This window comes from Diabrotica virgifera, chromosome 5 (assembly GCF_917563875.1).
Source record: "Diabrotica virgifera virgifera chromosome 5, PGI_DIABVI_V3a".
In the NCBI taxonomy this organism is placed as follows: Eukaryota; Metazoa; Arthropoda; class Insecta; order Coleoptera; family Chrysomelidae; genus Diabrotica; species Diabrotica virgifera.
In genome coordinates, this window is record NC_065447.1 from 48056220 (window position 1) to 48080142 (window position 23923).

The window sequence follows — 23923 nt, forward strand, 5'->3', positions numbered from 1 at the left end:
CGCAAAATTACAAAAAATAGTGCAGACGATTAACAAACGTAGATAGTTGCAACTACTGTCAGTTTCAATTTCTGGTTCGATTGAAAGATTTCAAGCACTAGATTAAGTTTTGTTTGTTGCATTAATTTTAACTATTTATCAATTAATGTCTTGGTTATTGTTCTCAGTTTTGTTTATGTACTTGCCATAAAACGGATTATCATGATATGCTGTAATTAAAAGGATAACGATCTCAAGTCTATCTATGGAAATTAATACAAATACGTCATTTTTCTGTACAAAAATTTTTATAAAAAAATTCTCTTTTAAAAAGTATTGTTCCGTCTCCTGATAATTTCATTAAATTGTATTATTTTTAATCTTTTTATGTGTAGTTTTTAATGTTCATTGGGTAAATTTTAATTTCCCGAAAATCTGATCAAAAGACTAAAGTATCTTTTTAAATATTTCTACTACTACTACTACTATCGGTTCACAGCGATCTCCGACGCCTTCCGACTCCTAACCGCCATTCTTCTGTATTTAACCATAGACCTAGAGGGATTCCTCTTTCCTCTAGTTCTTTTTCAATTCCCTACCTCCAGCTTCTTCTCGACCCTCCTCGTTTTCTTCTTCCTTGTGGTGTCCATGCCAAAACCTGTTTAGGGATCCTATCATCTGGCACTCTCTGTACTTGGCCGTATCATACCAGTTGTTTTGTTTTTATTTCATCAATTATTGTATGTGTGACTCCCATCATTTCTCGTATTCTCTCATTTGATATCCGATCTCTTCCTGATTTGCCTGCTGCTCTTTTCTAGGAGTCCATTTCTGTTACTAGTAACATTTTCTCCGTTCTTTGTTTCAGTGGCCAAACTTCACTGCCATACGTGATTACACTTTTAAGTCTGGTATTTTATATGAGCTGTTTGTTCGCTTTAGATATTGTTTGGTCCCACAGAATGCTTCATCATGGGTATGGCTTTTCTACCCTGTATGTTTCTGTCTTTTATAGCAGCATAGATTGCTCCATATTGAGTTGTCTTCATGTCCAGGGCACTTGTATTCATCACAGTGTTTAATTTCTACCCCATCGTCTAACGTAATGGACTACTTTGTCCCTCCAATACACTTGCTTCAGTTTTCTTAATGTTGACTTCGAGAACTCATTTTTTATATTCATTAGCTTCCGCGTCATGTAACTCTTCTTCTTCTTCACTGCTTGCCCGCGACTTGTTTGATATCATCTGCCCATCTCTTCTGCGGTCTGCCTACTCCTCGCCTGTTCTCTCTTGGTCTCCAGTTTTTTAGTCTCTGCGTCCATTTTTCGGGATTATCTCGGCAACATGTCCGACCTATTGCCACTTGAGCCTTGCTATACGTTCTGCGACATCAGTAATCTTTGTTCTTTAGTACTCTTTGTGGTTTTCTTGTTCTCAGTCATGTAACTGAATTCGACTTAAATATTTTTATTGCAATTTTATGTTTAGAAATGACCATAAAATTTACCGCTAGGGCAAAATAATCTGGTTATTGCTTGTGAGTAGTTTCCGTTACTTTGATACTTTGCGTTCGGGAAGGCAATTCACGAATTGCGTAAGTCGGGTCCTCTATCTGTTATACACATACGACATACCTGACCTATAAAATGATTACTATAGTCAATGTTATTCTAGAAGATACTGCTATCCTAGCAGTAGGTGATACCAGTGAAGAAGCAGCAGAAAAGATGCAGTTGTCAGTAAATAAAATCTATAGTAATTGGACTAAAAAATGGAAAATAAAAATAAATAAATCTAAATGAATTTGAAATAATTTTGCAAATAAAGAATCCAAAACATTCCAACTGGGATAAATGATGCCCATAAGATGCATATTCTGCAAAATATTTAGGTATCACACTTGACTCAAGACTTCCATATTAAAAAGAAAAGAACTAGGTGTCCGTTACAAAAAAAAGTATTGACTGATAAGAAGAAACTCAGCATTATCCATACACAACAAATAACTGCTATACAGACAAATACCTACTGATACCACTATGAACGTATGGTTGCCAACTCTGGGGCTGTGCCAGTTCAAGTAATATCCAGATCATCCAGAAATTCCAGAAGAACCTGTTATGGAACATCATTGAGGCTCCTTTGTATATCAAAAATGTCGAGTTCCACAGGGATCTTGAGATGGAAGATGTAGACAAAGTTATCAAGAAGATGGCAGGTAGTCACGAACAGCGGCTGTATAGTCATGTAAACATCGAGGCCATCCAATTCCAGATAATACTGGGTTAGAAAGAAGAGTCAAACGAAGAAAACCATTTGGGTTAGCGTAAAGTGTTCTTCTTCTTAAAGTGCCGTCTCCTCAATGGAGGTTGGCTACTACAATTGCAAACTCTTCTCTGTCCGCAGCTGTTCTGATTAGCTGTTTAAAATTTAGCCCTGTCCATTGTCGGATATTTCTGAGCCACGATAGTCTTTTCCTTCCTAGTCCTCTCCTTCCCTCGATATTTCCTTTCACTATAAGTTGAGCATATTGGTACTTACTATTTCTCACTATGTGGCCCAGGTATGATGTTTTTCTAACTTTCACTGCGTTGAAAAGTTCTCTTGCCTTGCCTATTCTATGCAGCACTTCTTCGTTTGAGGTATGCGATGTCCACGAAACTTTGAGAATTCTCCGGTAGATCCACATTTCAAAGGCCTCCAACTTATTTATGGTTGATGTTTTAAGGGTCCATGTCTCAACTGCATAGAGAAGAGTCGACCAGACGTAGCATTTGGATAAACGTAGTCGAATTTCGAGATTTATTCGAGAATCACAAAGCAGCTTTTTGATTTTTTCGAAAGATTTTCTGGCCTGTTCTATCCTCGATCTTATTTCTAGATCAGGATTTAGGCTGCTATCGATCCAACATCCCAAGTACTTAAATCTATTGACTTGTTCTAAAATTTGCCCATTTATTGTGCAAGGTTGAGGTACGTTTTGGTTTTTTCGGATTGACATCACTTTGGTTTTTTAATGTTTATTTTCATACTTAACTGCTCACAGGTCGAGTTGGTCTTGTAGATGAGTCGTTGTAGACCCAAGTCGGAATCCGCAATCAACACCGTATCATCGGCGTATCTGATGCTGTTGATATTTACGCCATTCACCTTGCCTCCATCCTTGGAGTCCTCCAGTGCCTCTTTAAATAGAAACTCGGAGTAAAGATTAAAGAGCAGAGGCGACGGAACACATCCCTGTCTAACTTCCATCCTAATTTCTACCTCTGAGGATGTGGAACCCTCGACTCTAACTCTGGCGTTTTGATTCCAGTATAAGTTCTTTAGTAAATTGATGTCTTTTCCATCTAAACCGACTTCTTGCAAACGTTCTAATAGATAGTAGGTTGTGTCTTACACTACCAAATGCTTTTTCGAAGTCTATAAAGCATATAAACATATCTTTCTGTTGGTCGTAGCATTTTTGCGCGGGAACTAGTAAATTGAAGAGGTCTTCTCTCGTTCCCATGCCGGCTCTGAATCCAAACTGATCGTCTCCGATGATTGTTTCGCACTTTCTATAGATACGATTATGTACTAGTTTTTTACAGGACTTTTACTGCATGAATCATATGGCTTATCAGACGGAACTCATTGCAGTGTTGTGGGTCTGGCTTTTTTGGTAGTGGGGTGAATATTGACTCTAGCCAGTCTTGGGGTGTTTTACCTGTATTATAAATACGATTGAATAAAAGGATAAATATTTCGATATTTTCTTCGCTGATTAGTTTCAACGTTCCTGGGTATATTCCATCTGGACCTGGGCGTTTATTTGTTTTGAGTGGTTAATTGCATTTATAATTTCAGATTTCAGAATTGCTGACCCTTCGTTGTTATTTTCCAATATTGGTTCTTCTCGTATGTCATGAAAAAAATTTTAATATAGTTTTCCCACTCTTTCAGTTTATCTTCCGTTGATTCTAGCAGTTTGCCATCCGTGTTCAGCATGGTGTGAAAAGTTGTTCGCTTGGTAGTTGATGTAAACTCTTTTACCTTTTTATGTAAATTAAAAAAATCGTACCTTTGTTGCAGTTCTTCTATTTCGACGCATTTTGTTTCCAGTCACTTCTCTTTTGCTGCGGTTATTTTTCTTCGAATTATTCTCTTTAGTCTTTTGTATTCTCCCATCCTGGTCATCTTTTCCTTTAGATTCTTTTCGTTTGTCCATTAATTGTAAAATCTCATGTGTCATCCATTCCTGTTTGTTATTTCTGGATGATACTTTTAGATGTTTTTCTATTGCATTGTTCATTTGTTCTTTAATAGTTTTCCAAAAAACGTTTATGTCATCGGACTCGATAATTCTGTGGTGGTAAACATTTCCTAAATTTTTATTTAATTCTTTATTTACTGAGTGTTGTATGGTGTCGTTTTTCAATAATCGGATGTCTAGTTTGTGTTGAGGTTTTTGTTTCTTTATTATATTCCATCTTGCGCGCACTTTTACAACAACAGGATTATGATCGGAAAGTGTCAAGAAATGTAAAAGCAGAGCATATTACTGTTGCAATTTATGTTGTTCTGAATCTATTTCTTTGTGGAATTTTTATAACTAACTATTCAACTAGGAAATAAGCCACAATTTAACTTGAAAAAATAATTTTATTAACGTTTCGACTTCCACATCGGACGTCGTTGTCAAAATACAAAATATTAATATTTTGCTTTTCAGAAAAGCAAAATATAATCAACTATTTTTATTGGGAATAAGCCACAATTTTACCAAAAAATGATTTTATTAACGTTTCGAAGCCCAAATCGGGTTTCGTTGTCAATATACAAAATACTACTAAAATAAACAAAAATGTTGTTGCTAAGTAAAGAAATTCTTCTAATAATTTATTTAATCTGACTCATTTATATTGGCAATTCAGACGTATATTATACATTTTAAAGTAGAAGACTATTTAGTAGAAGCCAATATTTATGAGTTGCGTTCCTGGGACGACTTTACTAAAAGATAGTTCATTCGATTACATGAAATAAATCCCAAGTCAAGAATATCCGTCACAAAAAAATCTTAGCAGTGATCTGTCTTTAAAAAGACAACAAAAGTCAACGATGACAGTAGAATTCTCGCGTTAGAGATTCCATAGTAAATCACGAGGGAAAACCAGGAAAAAACCTCGTGATACGATCCTGACATCGTAAGTATTTGGTCTTACATTTAATTTACTTTGAAAATACTAATACTAAACTCTGATATTAATATGTTTAAATTTTAAATAATATTAATAATATATAGATATGCAATAAGTAATACTAAAATATAAAATTTGTACTAACTCGATATGGTATTGACTTACTAATCGTGGTATTTTCTTTCTATTGACTTCCTCTTTCAGTATGGGTAACCACATCCTACTGCATTCTACCGAGGAATTTGCGACACAATTGGTTTCATTTGGCATAATTAGAGCCGCTTCTTTGATTTTTCTCTTTTTACTATCTGATTCTTTCTGGGCTATATTTGAATCTCTCCACTGAATTTTTATTCTGAATTCTCCACTGAATAGATCACATGCTATGATTTTTTTGTGACGGATATTCTTGAGTTGGGATTGATTTCATGTAATCGAATGAACTATCTTTTAGTAAAGTCGTCCCAGGAACGCAACTCATAAATATTGGCGATATCATTTTAAAGTCTTCTACTTTAAAATGTATAATATACGTCTGAATTGCCAATAAAAATGAGTCAGATTAAATAAATTATTAGAAGAATTTTTTTACTTAGCAACAACATTTTTGTTTATTTTAGTAGTATTTTGTATTTTGACAACGAAACCCGATTTGGGCTTCGAAACGTTAAGAAAATAATTTTTAGGTAAAATTGTGGCTTATTCCCATTAAAAATAAATGATTATAAAAATGCCGCAAGGAAATAGCTTCAGAACAACATTAAGCAAAAGATAGACGCGAATTTGCAATGGTTATAGCCAACCTTCATAAGTGGAGTCGGCACTAGAAGAAGAAAAATAGAAGAATATTGGATGCGTGAAAATCGCATCCAAGTAATTAATTCCGTCACTGACGACAATGATATATATATCTAATTATTTATTATACTGTGAGGCTATATATTTTTTCTACGACCGTTTAATAACATGCTCATTATTCGCTATTTTTTAATAGATAAAAGCACGTATTACTGTACCCATGAGTAATAGTTCATTATATTAGATTCAAGTGGCGCATGCAAATTTTAATATTAATCGTATATAAACTGAAAATAAAGTTACTTAAACTTGTTTATTTAATACAATAATTATTGTAATGCATGTCAATAACTGGAAACATTTTTAAGGGAATTTTAACTCTAGCAATGTCAGTATATCTTTTACGTTTATATATTGTTTACTAAAAATTTTGACGTTTATCATTTATTTTAGTGACAGTGACATTAGGGCATTTTGTTTGTGTTAATTGGAATTTATAACTAATATTGTGTTTATTTTTCAAGTTATATTGTGTTAAATATGTTTTTATATATTATGGTTATATTATTATCAGAGCCTATTTTAGTTCAAATCAGGCCCGAGGCACTACAAAATTTATCGGGCCCTAAATATCAACGAAATGAAACGAAATGGACGAAATAAAAATCAGATCGACAAAGTGAAAAATGCATGTTCAATATTTTTCAAAAATCCATCGAATGACACCAAATACGACACCTCAACCCCAGAAGTGGCGTGGTAAAACAAGGTAAATCCCTATCAAAATGGAAAACGTAACTTTTTTGGTTTTAGAACCTAATCTTCACAACCTAATAGGTTCCCATGACGCTTTAGTAACTGCAAATTTAGCATCCAAGACTCCCCTACTATTCGTATAAATTTTTTGTAAAATATTATTTTCTATATTTAAAATAGCCAAAGACGACAGACTTTGACAGACTGTTGATGTAGAGAATTTTTTAAATACGACTTTACTCTTTTTAGTACCACAGTAAGTACCAAGAAAGATTTTTCACCTGAAGAAATGCTATTGTTAATGGGTATAGTTAAATAAATTATAAGCAACTTTTCTACATTTGTAAATGTCGATACGATGTTATTTTCAATCAAAAAGCTCATAATACTTTACGAATTTATAGGAGCCCTAAGAAGTACACCGATAAATAATCTACAAGTTGAATGCTGTGAAATGCCGATGGATATAAGACGAAAAAAACTTGGCATCAACCTTTTAGTTAGATTGTATGAAAAAAAGGCAAGTTTAATTTCCAAAATATATCAATTGTTTTTAGCAGACTTGACAGAAAAATATTGGATAAAAAAGAAAACTCTAAATATGGTAGATTTATATTCAAAAATGACAATATATGATAAACAACTTTATAAATATGACATAAACCCAAATTATAATATTGACTTTAATAGTATGGAACAAGTTCAGGTATACTTTTTAAGGGACTATAGCAAGTTGCCTATATCTTTAAGAAAATTAGTGTTTATCTCCGACAGTTCACAAATGTTCAAAGATTATTGTATGCTATATACAGATGCATCAAAAAATATTGAAGGTGTGGGATGTGCCTATTGGGATAGCAGTAATAAAATTAGTAAAATGTTTAAACTAAATTCTATTATGAGTATATACACAGCTGAATTAATAGCGATAATGGAAGCACTAAAATATTTATCTAATATAAATCATTCAAAGTTTATAATTTTTAGTGACAGTAAAAGTTCTCTTAGTAAAATTAGTGCTATAAATCCTAAATCAAAAGTGAACTACATTGAATTATATATCATAAATAAAATTAAAGAACTTCAGCAACAAGGAAAGTCTGTTAAGTTGGCATGGGTTAAAAGCCACTGTGGAATAACCGGAAATGAAATGGTAGATGAATTGGCTAAAAACGCGGTGACACAAGGAGTATTAACCCATTATCTTTGTACGCCAAAAGATATTGAATCAAATTTATTCAAAGAGATTAAGAAAGAATGGAAAGAAAGGTATATTGATGAAAACGTAAATACAGGAAACCACTACAGATCAATCAGAAACTATATAACGGATAAACCTTGGTTTTCTAAAATGGAGTCGACAAAAGATATGTTAAGAACCATATGCAGAATGAGATTTGACCACTGTCTTACTCCATCATATTTATTTAAAATTAATATAGCTGATAGTCCACAATGTATTTGTGGACAGTTGGGCAATCTACAACACAAAATTTTGACCTGTTCTCTTATCTCTAATAAAGTTAATATGTTTTTAAATTCACTGTATTCTTTGACTGATGTCCACCATCCCATTAATTTAAATTATTTATTAACATTAGAAAATAATGAGTTGGTATACCGACTATTGTATAAACATATTTTAGATATTAAGCTTAAATTGTAATTGTAAAATATAGAGTAAGTATTTCTTGTAAATTGTTATATGTTAAAAGAAAAAGAAAAGAAAAGAAAAGAAAAGAAAAAAAAAAGAAAAGAAATATAAAAAAAAATAATAAAATAAAAATAAAAAAAAAAAAAAAATAAAAAAATAATAAAAAAAAAGAAAGAAAAAATATAAAAAAAGATATATAAAAAAAAATTGAAAAAAAATATAATAATTAAAAAAATATAAAAAAAAATATGTAGATAAAAATGAATGACGAACTTGGACAGTCCATAGTAAAATAGCTTTCGAATGAAGTAGAGGGCTAAAGAAGAATGTTGCAGTTTTTGCTGTGGAACTCTGAGAACATCATTTGGAAAAAAATTAATAAAAATATATATATATAAAAAATTATTAAAAAAAAATACAAAAATAATTATTTATTAGTAGAATTGTTTATTATATTAGTATTAGTTTTAGGATAAGATACGAAAAAATGACTAATAAAATAAAAAATAGTAAAATTGGCGAATGGATTTAGTGTCCGCAGTCATATAAACCCAAACAAACAACAACTACTTTACGAATTTTTTAAGATATTAGATGTGCTGCAAATTTCTTTAAAGTATGACACTTCTTCCACTAAATCATCAACATCGATATCGTTCTCATATTATTCAGTAATAGTTTACTGTTTCACTATTGTCTGTGAAAAAGGTATAAAAAATATCGTTTACTGAATTATAAGCATCTTTTCGTTTAAATAGTTGCGTAATTAAAGTATCACAAATAAGTAAATAGTACTTTACTTTAAAAGTTTCATATCCTTTTAAAAAAATCGTTTCGGGAACTCATCAAATATCTCATCAAACACATCAAACTCATCAAACATTTTCATCAAAAAACTGTTTTTTATCAAAAAGCTGGGAGCCGACAAATGCACGAGTTCAAAAACTAAAAAAAGGCAACTTAAAACTACTATCATTTTCTATATCTCGGGATCTACTGAATATATTTTGATCGTTATTTTTTTTAATTTGTATGTAATTTTTCTGTACATTACAAAAATATGCAATTTTTCTAGACATTTATTAATTAATAAACAGTCTAATTTGTTTAAACAATTTTTGAAAAAATAATTTTTTCCCAAAAATCCATGATTTTATTCGGGCATAAGTAAATTGAGTCCCGTATACCTGAATTAAGAAGGGTCAAAATATTTAGATGGTCGAATTGAGTCCCGGGCATCGTAATCCTTCTAATTACCTTTTAATAGCTTTATAATTTGTAAGTATTTTATTGGTAATCAAATACAAAAAGTAATATGTACACCACAAAATATTTATTAGAGTGCGATGTAAGTTGATTGCCAAAATGAGTTATGTGATAATTGTTCTTAGTGAAAAAGGAAAACAACAATTGATTATGTTGAATGGCTTGGCTTCAAATATCGTTTTCACAAATCTTTAAAAAATGACGGCAAGCGTTGGATTTGTTGTGCGCAGACGAAAGAAAAATGTAAAGCATTTTTAAAACCCACGGGGACAACTTAGTGACGGAAATTATGAATGACCACAATCATAGTGAATTAAACGAAGATGTACTCAATTGTCAAATGTTAAGTAACTTCTTGAAGCGAAAGACCGTAAAAGATATCAGTGAACGACCTATAAAAATGACTTGACTTTGACTACCAAAGATGTGGAATTGGTCCAAAAAATATGAGTATAACGCCCGACGATCTCTTCTTTTTAAATTGCCAAAAAGTATGGAAGAAGCTCATGAACATTAAAACATTTCCAGTGAAAACCAACAAAAACGAGGATTTTCTAATGATAAAAGACATAGAAAACCAAATTATTATGTTTTCCTGCAACAACAATTTACAATTTTTAGCAGGTTTGGACACCATTTATATACTTAGATGGAACTTTTGAATATTACATTACACATTTATTTGAAAACAAAAACATACATGTACATAGATTGGCATTTAAATACCTTACTTAGCATGTAAATGTATGTTATATATATTGTTTACTGTAAATATTTTAGGTATACATTTTTGTAATAAAATTATATGTTATAAAATAAATTATGGTTTTCTCATTCCTAGAAATCATTACGTACACCGACTAAGCCCCAGGTAGACACGGGACTCAATTTACCCATCTTCGGAACTCAACTCGGCTATTGGAAAAACGGATTATAAATTCTGGGACTCAACTAGGTTACTCCGTTTTAATCATACTATCCTTATTAATCATAGAAAAAGTTAAGGTATACTTTAATAAATTAATTATTTTCAATAAATAATTATCTAATAAAAATCATTTATTTATTAAAGTGTACTTTAACTTTTTCTGTGATCATTAATGATACTATGATTAAAAAAATTGATTTTTGTAAAAAAAATATTTTTTCAAGAATGGTTTAAACAAATTAGACTGTTTATTAATTAATAAATTTATAAACAAATTGCATATTTGTAATGTACGTAAAAATTACATACCAATTAAAAAGAGAAAGATCAAAATCCATTGAGTTGATCCGGAGATACAGCAAATTATATTCGTTGTAAATTGCTTTTTCGGTATTTTGTAGGTTCTCGCTGGATTTGTAGGTTCCCCCTAGTAATCGTTTGCACTACATTTTTGAAAAATCGTAGAGGGTGCTGTGAAGGTATAATGTTTGTGCAAATTTTTTAAGAAAAAATGCAAATCCCATTCTTTAAAATGGCAATAATGAAATTCCTTAATTATTATAAACAAATAAACAAATAAATTAATGTGAATTAAAAAAAAAACATATGGCTCACTTTGCCCAAATGAGCCCAAGCTAAATTTTTTTTGGGCTAATTATAAGGACAATATTTTTAAAGTTATTCTAAATATTTATAAACTACAAAATTTTAAAAATTTGGCATTAGGATTTTTGATTATGTTAATTATTTTTTTTATTGTTTTTTAATACATTTTGATACTATTACTCTTCTACTTTCATTTGGCATACCTACTCAGAATTGCTCTATCTTCATTATTTTCTGTCTTATCTTATTGCTTAATTATTTATATGGGAAATAAGCCACAATTAAAATGAAAAAAATAATTTTATTAACGTTTCGACGCCCAAATCTGGTGCCGTTGTCAAAATACAAAATATTACTAAAATAAACTAAAGTGTTGTTGCTAAGCAAAAGAAAAATTCTTCTAATACTTTATTTAATCTCACTCATTTATGTTGGCAATTCAGACATATATTATACATTTTAAAGTAGAAGACTTTAAAATGATATTGCCAATATTTATGAGTTGCGTTCCTGGGACGACTTACTGAAAGATAGTTCATTCGATTACATGAAATTAACCCCAACTCAAGAATATCCGTCATAAAAAATTATAGCATGTGATATGTCTTTAAAAAGACAACCAAATGCAACGACAGTAAAATTCTCGCGTTAGAGACTTCATAGTAAATCACAAGGGAAAACCAGGAAAAAACCTTGTGATACTATCCCGACATCGTAAGTATTTGGTCTTACATTAATTTACTCTCAAAAAATAATACCAAATTCTGACTTGTAACATGTTTAAATTATAAATAATATTAATAATACTAGATATATAAGTAATACTAAAATATAAAATATGTACTAGCTCGATATTATTGACTTACTAATCTTGGTATTTTCTTTCTACTGACTTCCTCTTTCAGTATGGGTAACCACATCCTACTGCATTCTACCGAGGAATTTGCGACACAATTGGTTTCATTTAGCATAATTAGAGCCGCTTCTTTGATTTTTCTCTTTTTACTATCTGATTCTTTCAGGACTATACTTGAATCTCTCCACTGAACTCTATGTTCATTATCCCATGCGTGTTGACATATTTGAGATCTCTCAAATTCTCTATTTTTAATATAAGATTGATGTTCACTTATTCTAACGTCTAATGGTCTTGATGTCTCACCTAAATAAAATTGTTCGCATTCACAAGGTATTTTATAAATGCAATTCTTTGTTCTTTCTTGATCATTGTTAGGTTTAGTTTTAGATAGAATAGATCTCAATGTGTTTGTTGTTTTGAATGTTGTTGAAATGTTGAATTTATTTCCTATTGTTTTAAGTTTCTCGGATAGTCCTTTTATATATGGTATTGATATTTTCCTCGTATTATTTCTGGTGAATATTGTAGGATCCCGTTCTAAGTTGTTCTGTTCCATTCGATCCAATCTTGACAATTCCTTATTTATAAACGATAAAGGATAATCATTTTTTAATAAAACAGATGTTAACAATTGTTTTTCTGCTAAAAAGGAATTTTCGTTAGAACAAGTAATTTTGGCTCTATCATATAAGGATTTAATGATTCCCTTTTTAACGTTGATGTTGTGATTTGACTTGTAATTGAGATATCTGTTGGTGTGTGTTGGTTTTCTATACACTTGAGTCTCATATCCAATATCCTTCTTTGAGATCAAAACATCGAGGAAAGGTAGGCTGTTATTGTATTCCTTTTCCATTGTAAATTTTATTGTCTCTTCTTGATCGTTTATAATATTCAGGAACGTATCTATATATTATAAATATATATATATTTATAATATATTATAAATATATATAATATATATATATATTTATAATATATTATATATATATTTATATTATATTTATATATAATGTATATATATATATATATAATATTTATATATATATATATATTTTGATCGAATTATTTTTAGTTTACACATAATTTATGAAAATTCATATCAGAAACAAAGAAATATACATTTAAATAAATTTAATAATCTTTTAGAACAAAATAGTTTACATACTTTTGATAACCTAAATAGAAATAATGACATATTAGCGACAGTTGTCAATCTATCAAATAGACATTTAAATGCAACGGAAAATTTGGTATTGTCAAAAGGTTTAAACTATGCTGTTACTCATCCATCTATTCCAAAATTAGACATAATCAGCTCAGTGGAGAAAATATCCCAGTGTCTACCAACTCATGAAAAAGAACAATATAGGGTACTATGTAAACTTGAATTGGAAAAGTCTAATCAAATTGAACAGAACATCAGCAAAGAGGAAATGAAAGCTTTAAAAACTTTAAGAAATGATGACTCCATAACAATCCTACCAGCGGATAAAGGCAATGCAACTGTAATAATGAATAAAATACAATACGAGGACAAAATTACAGATCTAATTACAAATGGACCTTATAGCAAATTAACGAAGGATCCAACGAAGACACTTGAAAACAAAATATATAGAACTTTATTCAAATTTAAAAATGATCTAACATACTATCAAAGAAAATTAATGACACCTCACTACAGTAAGACACCACATTTTTATGGAGTGCCGAAAATTCATAAAGCGAACATACCACTTAGACCCATTTGTAGTACCATCAATTCTCCTTGTAGTGAACTATCAAAATTCTTATTAAACATTCTAAAACCATTTGCTAATAATGATGACACTTTTATAAAAAATACAAAACATTTTTTAAACAAATTATCAACTATTGAATTTAATCCAAATAATATTTTAGTAAGTTTTGACATAAACAGTTTATTTACAAATGTACCATTAGATAAAACTTTAAACATAATCAAAACGAAATTAGAGAATGATAATACATTGGCAACTAGGACAAGACTAAATGTATCAGCTATAATGGAGTTATTGACATTATGTACCCATAATACCTATTTTCAACTAAACAATGAATTCTATAAACAAAATTTTGGTCTAGCAATGGGCTCTTCTTTATCTCCATTATTGGCTAATATATTTATGGAGGATTTCGAAACTAATATTATTTCTAAACAAAATTTAAAACCCACAGTATGGTGGAGATATGTAGATGATGTGTTTTCAATATGGCCTCATAGATCAGAATTGTTGGATACGTTCCTGAATATTATAAACGATCAAGAAGAGACAATAAAATTTACAATGGAAAAGGAATACAATAACAGCCTACCTTTCCTCGATGTTTTGATCTCAAAGAAGGATATTGGATATGAGACTCAAGTGTATAGAAAACCAACACACACCAACAGATATCTCAATTACAAGTCAAATCACAACATCAACGTTAAAAAGGGAATCATTAAATCCTTATATGATAGAGCCAAAATTACTTGTTCTAACGAAAATTCCTTTTTAGCAGAAAAACAATTGTTAACATCTGTTTTATTAAAAAATGATTATCCTTTATCGTTTATAAATAAGGAATTGTCAAGATTGGATCGAATGGAACAGAACAACTTAGAACGGGATCCTACAATATTCACCAGAAATAATACGAGGAAAATATCAATACCATATATAAAAGGACTATCCGAGAAACTTAAAACAATAGGAAATAAATTCAACATTTCAACAACATTCAAAACAACAAACACATTGAGATCTATTCTATCTAAAACTAAACCTAACAATGATCAAGAAAGAACAAAGAATTGCATTTATAAAATACCTTGTGAATGCGAACAATTTTATTTAGGTGAGACATCAAGACCATTAGACGTTAGAATAAGTGAACATCAATCTTATATTAAAAATAGAGAATTTGAGAGATCTCAAATATGTCAACACGCATGGGATAATGAACATAGAGTTCAGTGGAGAGATTCAAGTATAGTCCTGAAAGAATCAGATAGTAAAAAGAGAAAAATCAAAGAAGCGGCTCTAATTATGCTAAATGAAACCAATTGTGTCGCAAATTCCTCGGTAGAATGCAGTAGGATGTGGTTACCCATACTGAAAGAGGAAGTCAGTAGAAAGAAAATACCAAGATTAGTAAGTCAATAATATCGAGCTAGTACATATTTTATATTTTAGTATTACTTATATATCTAGTATTATTAATATTATTTATAATTTAAACATGTTACAAGTCAGAATTTGGTATTATTTTTTGAGAGTAAATTAATGTAAGACCAAATACTTACGATGTCGGGATAGTATCACAAGGTTTTTTCCTGGTTTTCCCTTGTGATTTACTATGAAGTCTCTAACGCGAGAATTTTACTGTCGTTGCATTTGGTTGTCTTTTTAAAGACATATCACATGCTATAATTTTTTATGACGGATATTCTTGAGTTGGGGTTAATTTCATGTAATCGAATGAACTATCTTTCAGTAAGTCGTCCCAGGAACGCAACTCATAAATATTGGCAATATCATTTTAAAGTCTTCTACTTTAAAATGTATAATATATGTCTGAATTGCCAACATAAATGAGTGAGATTAAATAAAGTATTAGAAGAATTTTTCTTTTGCTTAGCAACAACACTTTAGTTTATTTTAGTAATATTTTGTATTTTGACAACGGCACCAGATTTGGGCGTCGAAACGTTAATAAAATTATTTTTTTCATTTTAATTGTGGCTTATTTCCCATATAAATAATTAATCATAAAAATGCCACAAGGAAATAGCTTCAGAACAATATCTTATTGCAAAATAAAGGTCTCTGGGATAAACAAATTAATAGAATAACTCCTTAACTAATTAACGGATCGGTCTCAAATTTTGAGGGTTTGTTAAGTACCCCAATATCCAACTTTGGATGAAACACTAAAGTTCTAAGGTAGTTTTAGTAAAAGTTATTAACATAATTATAACGATTTTCATTTATTTTGCAGTTTGCGTAGCAACAAATTAACTTTTTAACTTTCAAAAATCGGTATTTTGAAGGTTTTTCAATGTTCTAAAAAACTGAATTTTGTAATTTTATGTCAACTATTTAGTTTTTGAAGGGAGTGCAAAAAATCGAAAATATCGCGATTTTTGCACTAAATTGTTAATAATTAAAAACGGACGCGAACTCTAGGCAGGAAACAATATAGGTCTACAATAACTAAAAAAGTAGTCAGCTACCGTGATCTTTGAGTCTCCCGAGAATATCCTTATTACCCTGGACTATTAATAGATACAAAATATATATTCAAAATTCTATACCTTTATTATTACTACATTTGTCTATTCCTTTACAGCAGAGAACACATGCAACATAGGAAAGTCCAGCTCCCACTCCGGCTAATAAGGCACTAGTCATTTTTGTCTCTTCACGTTAGCAGCACAACAAAAAACTGTGTGGAATTCCACAATTCCACAATATGAAAAAATAGTAAAAAATTCCTTACGTTACGTAGAAACTGTCTATAAAATTCCGGTACTAATCAATTTAGTCTCCGAATTTAGCAGAACTGTTACGCTCGATTAACTTTTGCTTAACTGCAACTAAAAACACTTGTCACTAAAACCGGAAGATCTTGAGAGTTCTTGAACCGTTACACAATAATTGACAGTAGTGGTTTGAATATGCCAGATTCAATAAATTTATACGGTGAAATTGCTTACAAATCCTTATCTTATCATTTCTGAATGGTTATTTGGTACAATATATTTCTAACTTCAATTTATTTAATACTAAAAAAGCGCGCACTACAATTTTATAATCAGGTATTTTAAAAAATCGATTGGTCTTAAAGAAAATAGTTTTCATTGAAACTGTTTCAACAAATAAAAAAAGTTAACAATGGATGATATACATAATAATACACATAGTTTCATAAGTTATGCATCACTTAAAATTATGCTAATTTTCATAGTTGATTTTTTTGTGAACAGATTAACGGATTCCGCTATTTTTTTTATTATATTAGATTTTTCTTTTAGTTTAGGCGCCAGAGGGGTCACCGTGTCATATTCAATTCTGATGGACAAACTCAACGGTTTCTTATGGATTTTTGGCTGCTGATTACGAATTTCTAGGGGGGATTTCGATCCAAGTGGTCAAAAAATTGTCATAAACAATTTAATTGTTTATAAATTGTTCATAAGGCTCTGGCTCATAAACTAAAAGAGATAAAAAAAATGTTTCAAATAAAATTTGTTCCTTAATAAAAAACGAAGAAACAACCGTTTACTAAACTTAAATCTAACAATTAAACTCAAGATATTGTAAAATTAGTGCACAATGCAAATTGCAAATTGCAAAATAAGTATTTTTCGAAGCTTTATCGATCGTAACTCCGCTTCTACGCATGAAAATGAGCCTTAGAAGGTGTCGTTTTAAAGCTTAATTGGGCCTTGTTATGCAAAAAGCAACCAACCCACATTTTTGAGGAAAACAAGATAATGTAACATATCGATTTAAAAATGTGTATTCTACATTGTGTAAAAAGCAACCAAGCCATTCTAAATATTAAACCATGAAAAATACTACTCCAAATTATTTCTGTTTAATAATAGTTCATGTAAGATTTCGCATAAGACAACCAACCCACTTGGATTGTTTGATGTTTGTGTGACTGAACATATTATTACATTGCACTGTCGAAAAGTACCAGCCAAGTGGGTTGATATTGTTATGCCGATTACGGTTCCTGGAATGTTGCATCTTTTTGTTTTTACGTTGAGGTACTGACCAATATTAGTTAGTGCTTAAATATTAAAATATTTGTTGTGTTATATCTATTATATTATGAAGAAATCTTTGAATCTTTAATGCGAAAAATATGTTTAAATCAAGAACTGTTAAAATAATTAAAGCGGCTCGCGAAATTGCAGAAAATGGTAAGTTTTAGGATTAAGGCTATGTTTATCTTACTTTTTAAATATTATGGTTTGTTGTTTTGACTGATTATCGCATATTTTTTATTTGTATTGATATTATGCTTAATAGTAGAAATTCTACTGTATGGTATTACTGAGTTGACTGAAATTATTCGGTTTTATTCATGGATTTTGTGGGTTGGTTGGATTTTGCAGATTGCATTTTATTAGATATATTTCCAAGAGCAAAAAGAGACCAACCCTCAATATGGCTATTTTTTTTGTAAAAATTTATTAGGATAATTTTGATACTACTATGATAAAATTGCTCTAAAATTAAACTATTGATTAGTGAAGTTATCATTTAAAAAAATACGACGGAAAATTAAATATTTAGAAAAACATAAAAAGTTAATTTTCTCTTAATTTACAAATTGAGGGTTGGTTGCTTTTTGTTTAACATGGCCCAATTAACAGGCTTCCAAACAAAGTTTGTTAAATCACTTGATCTTCATTTGTTTTAAAGTTATACCCGTTTGAACTTACAATTTTCTTAAAAATATTGTACATTCATTTGTTTTAATCAAGTATATTCAAATGGGAAATAAGCCACAATTTTACCTAAAAATGATTTTATTAACGTTTCGACGCCCAAGTCGGGTGTCGTTGTCAAAATACAAAATAATACTAAATAAATAAAAATGTTGTTGCTTAGTAAAAAATTCTTCTAATAATTTATTTAATCTGACTCATTTATATCGGCAATTCAGACACGTATTATTCATTTTAAAGTAGACGACTTTAAAATGATATTGCCAATATTGATGAGTTGCGTTCCTGGGACGACTTTACTAAAAGATAGTTCATTCGATTACATGAAATCAATCCCAACTCAAGAATATCCGCCACAAAAAGATCATAGCATTTAATCTGTCTTTAAAAAGACAACCAAATGCAACGGTGGCACTGAAATTCTCGCGTTAGAAAGATTTATTTATAAATTTGTTTATAAGGGTTTCAAGCAAATTTGAGCTATAAACATTTATACTTTAATGAACAATAATGATATAAAAACTCAAAAGGAACAATTTGAGGTTACGAAAATGTTCATAAGTTTATTTTTGGCCAAGATGTCGATATTTTAATGGCGCGCTATGAGGCGGAAGATCGGCTTACAGTCAATTAAGTATTTTTCGACGCTTTATCGATCGTAACTCGGCTTCTACGCAGTAAAATGAGGTTTTCATGGTCTCATTTTAAAGCTTAATTAAAAAACTTCCAAACAAAGTTGTCAAATTACTTTATCTTCATTTGTTCTAAAGGTATACTCGTTTGAAGTTATAATTTTCTTTAATAATTTGTACATTAATTTTTGTATAAGGAATCAATGGGAAAATCCCAATAGTTGGCTGTATACCATAGTTTAAAAAACCAATACAGAAGTAAAAACTTCGAGATGTATTCTGGTGTAAAATCGTTTATTTAAAACTATAAAATGTCATGGAATGCAGAACGTTTTCGTTCTAAACAGAACATCTTCAGTGCATCCTGCCGAGTATTTTAAAACTAGCACACTGTAAATAGTGTTAACATCATCGTATATGGTTTACATAATGTAATATATTAAAATGTTATAACTACAAGTCGATGTTGATAGATAAAGTGGAACACATGCTAAAAGGGTGCCATGGTTCCCTGCTCGAAGATGCTAGGTACTTGCCAATTCAATGGGCACAGACCAACTCTGAGTTGATTATATTGATAATAAATGAGAAAATTATTTATTGTACAAAACAAAAATATTTTGTAGAAATAAATTCCACAAATTTTTATGAGTTTAGTATACATTCCCACTATTTCTAATAATTCTTCTTTTTTTAATAAAAGATAAGTTGATTTGAGCAGTTAATAGTGTGAGATAGGAATTTTTGTGTTGTATGTTGCCTATTCCGAATGTGTCAAAACGAATGTCAGCTATGCGTATTCAGTATAGTTTCCTTGTTAAAAAAGATATAAGAGAAAATAAAAAAATAAAATATTCACAAAAGATAAAACCACAATACGATCTTGATGCATACTCACACTTTTGTACCTTGTTCTTTCTGCAGAATGTTTCAAACTTAACACAAGAAAAACATTTCTTTTCTTCCACCCGATATAACTACAAAAAAGAAGATTGGAGCAACCTTTGCCCAAATGTGTAAACATAGATGAACATTTTTAGATTTGTCAGCAGTCTAACCCGCTTATTGGAATAGCCTTCGTGCCAAGCAAGAGTATTTCTATAACCGGGATATCCTATTAACCGATTATTAGTGGCTAGTAAACCGTTCCGGTACCTCAAATTTATATTCCTTAAACCAGGATATTCCTATAACCGATATTCTAATAACCGGGTTCGGATCTAATACAAAAAATTAGCGGAATCCGTTAATTTGTTCCTGAAAAAATCAGCTATGGAAATGAGCATAATTTTAGGTGATGCATAAGTTTTGAAACTAGGAAACTAGGTAGGTATGTTTATTTTTATTTCAGTATAATAACTACCATAATACGCCAAGAAAATAAGGCAAAAATATGCCATGTTCGGGACACGTGAGCAGCCAGGTTGCAAATGGGTTTTTTTGGGTACTATATACCTAATACATTATAAATACAAAAATGCCCGTCACAGTTCGGACGAGAATTTTAGATATTAAAAAATAAGCTTCAAAAATGGCAGTTTTTTTGTTTAAATCGCTACAGGTGAAAGCAGGGTAATTAAATATTATCTTATTTACAGTATCCTTATTTTAGTAGATGAGCAAAGGTTTAAAATGGCAGGTTTTGAATTTTAGTCCAATCCTTTGTTGCTTCGGAAATTTCAAAATGAAATTAAAATTTAGAAAATAAAAAATTGCTATAATTTTTTTGAAAATGACCCTAAGACTTTCATATTGCATGAAAAGTTGAGCCAAATAGTCCATATATTGAACAAAAAAATTTTAAGCCGATTCGTCAATTAGTTTTTATTCAATTTGTTTTTCCCAAAGAGCTTTTTTTGCAATGTTATTGTTCAGAAAATAATGATGATATAGCAATTCTGTGGAAACCACGTGAAAGAAGAATAGTTACATTTCCAACGAATTTAAAAAAATCATTAAAAAGTCTTTTTTATCATTCCGAAAACATTTTTCTATAGTAGGGTCATTTTTGCCCAAAAAAATTTCGCCTAGGTTAATTACGGACAAAGTTAGAAACTTTTTTTATTTAATTCACAGCTACTTTGTTTATAATAATTAAGCAACCTAACTAGCGCCATCTTGAAGTTCAAGGTATATAGTTTATGCATAAAGTTTGACTAAACTTTAAACTTCAATAAAGTGGTAAATAAAGCTTTAAAAATTACGTCCTAACGAAATCGATTCGTGGTCGGTGGAGGGGAATAATTATTAAAATCCGTGCACTGAAAAATTAATCCATTCTTCAAACGTATGCTGCAATTAATATCTCCGGAGCTTGTTGATGGATTTTGATCATAATTTTTTAAATTTGTATGTACTCACATATACCCACCTAACATTACAAAATGTTATGGGGAACCCTCCTTCTCACTCAGGGATATGAAAAATAGATTACTACCGACTCTAAGACCTACCGAATATACATATATAATTTTATAACAATCGGTCAAACGGTCTTGGAGAAGTATGGCAACTAACAGTGTGACAAGAGAATTTTATAGATGCAAATATATAGATGGGTATTAAAAAATAGGGGTTGGTGATACAAGAGTAAAGTTAAGGGTTGTAGGTATATATTTTTTAATTCTACGCCATATAAAATTAAGGTAGATAATTTTGTCCAAAAAAATAAAAAAAAATGTCAAGGGGGCAATCCTCCTTATAATTAATGGGCATGAAAAATAGATTAGAACCTATTCTCAGTCCTAGATGATATACGTGTAAAATTTCATAAAAATAGGTCAAGCCATTTCGGAAGAGTATGGTAACTAACACTGTTACAGGAGAATTTTATGTATATAGAAGTAACTGTGAATTAAATAATAAAAGTGGCTAACTTTGACCGCAATAAACCTAGGCAAAAAGTTTTCTTTTAAAATTCGTGTAAAAATACCAGTTTTTAAATCACAAAATAGATTTACTCTACAGTCAATATTAACAAAGCATTTCAAATGATTTTAAGCCAAAAAGGACTCTATTTTAGTAAAATGTTTTCGGAATGACAAAAATAAATTTTTATAGTTATAATTTTTTAAATGCTTTGAAAATATACGTATTCTTCTCTCATGTGCTTTCCACAGAATTGCTGTATCATTATTATTTTCTGAACAATAACATTGCAAGCTCTTTTGGATAAATAAATTAAATAAAATTTAAACTAATTGACCAATCGTCTTGAAATTTTTTGTGCATGATACGTACTGTTTTTTTCAACTTTTCATGCAATATCAAGTCTTAAGTTAATTTTTGCAAAAGTTATAGCAAATTTTTTATTTTCGAAATTTTAGTCTTATTTTGCAATTAGCGAAGCAAAATGATCGTACATAAATTCAAAAACTGTCATTTTGAACCTTTGGTCATCTAGTAAAAGACAAATACTCTAAATAAGATATTGAATTTCTATATTTTGACCTGTAGCGATTTAAACGAAAAAACTGCCATCTTTGATGCTTATTTGTTAATAACTAAAATTCTCGTCCGAACTGTGACGGGCATTTTTGTATTTATAATATATTAGGTATAAAGTACCCAAAAAACCCATTTGCAATCTGGCTGCTCAAGTGTCCCGACGAAAACCTTATTTCTCTGGACTATAATGACGACGATGGGATGCGTTAACCCGCGAGTAGTCGGGCGGTGAGATATAATCTCAATTTTTATCCTTTTTCGCGGTAATTTGATGAAAAATTTTGCAATTTTGAAAAAATTTCGTAAGTGCCTCGAGGAAGGGTGTAGTAATGCTTACGAATTTTTTTTTCTTCTTCTTCTTTTTGTGGAATTTATGGCCTTGAGGAGAGCCAATTAGCTTTATCCCGCGAGTAGTCGCGCCGTTAGATAGAATCTCACATTTCTTCGTTTTTCGTAATACAGTAAAACCTGTCAGTAACGGCCACTAAAAATGAAAGAACTATTGGCCGATATAGAAAGGTGGCCGCTATTACCAGTTTTTGTAGTCTACATATAATTGGTTTAGGAAATTTTTAAACTAGCCGTTAGGACAGGTGGCCGATGCTGGCAGGTGGCCGTTAACACAGGTTTTACTGTACAGTAAAATTTGTCAGTAACGGCCACTAAAAATGAAAGAACTATTGGCTGATATAGAAAGGTGGACGGTATTGCCAGTTTTTGTAGTCTACATATAATTGGTTTGAGAAATTTTTAAACTGGCCGTTAGGACAGGTGGACGATGTTGGCAGGTGGCCGTTAACACAGGTTTTTTTAATAAAATTGTTAAAAATATATATTTTCAATATAAAAAGTAGATAAAAATAGTACAAAATAAAAATTTGTTTTAAATTCGTATTTTGAGATAGAATCTCACACGCGACTATCGACGTTACAGAAGTGAGCGCGACTACTCCCGGGTTAAAAACCATTAAAAACAGGTAAGACCCACTAGAAAAGGTACCAAAATCAAATAAAAAATAGATTTAGATAGACGTAATGCACATTCCATTAGGTGCTAGAAATAAACAGTAAATTAGGATTATCACATGTTGCGATAAATAGAATATTATAATTAGTATTAATACTTTTTGTACGAGAATAGAAGGTATTTTGAATATATTCATTGGATTTAGAAAATTTTCTAAAACAGGACGATTTTTACTTAAAATGAGATATTTTTGAGCGATACAGATATCTGTTATTTGTCAACTACCTTCCTTGCAGTACCTCATTCTCCTTATTTTCGTCTTCCTTAGCTTTCCCGCTTAAGGGGTCTCTGTTTCTTACTCTTCCTTGCCACTC

General features: G+C 30.4%; 1 protein-coding gene across 6 annotated transcripts in view; it reads right to left on the minus strand.

Moving 5' to 3' along the window:
- Positions 1–23923, minus strand: part of LOC114328718 (uncharacterized) — a 216849-nt gene that overhangs the window by 64776 nt on the left and 128150 nt on the right. The window contains exon 1 of one of the 6 annotated variants that reach the window (XM_028277660.2): positions 16353–16691. The exons of the other annotated variants lie outside the window; for them this stretch is intronic. Coding sequence (XP_028133461.2) covers positions 16353–16449 — 97 coding nt within the window. The 5' untranslated portion in view covers positions 16450–16691. Of the gene's footprint in view, positions 1–16352; positions 16692–23923 lie in introns of those variants that run through there. 6 annotated transcript variants of the gene reach the window in all.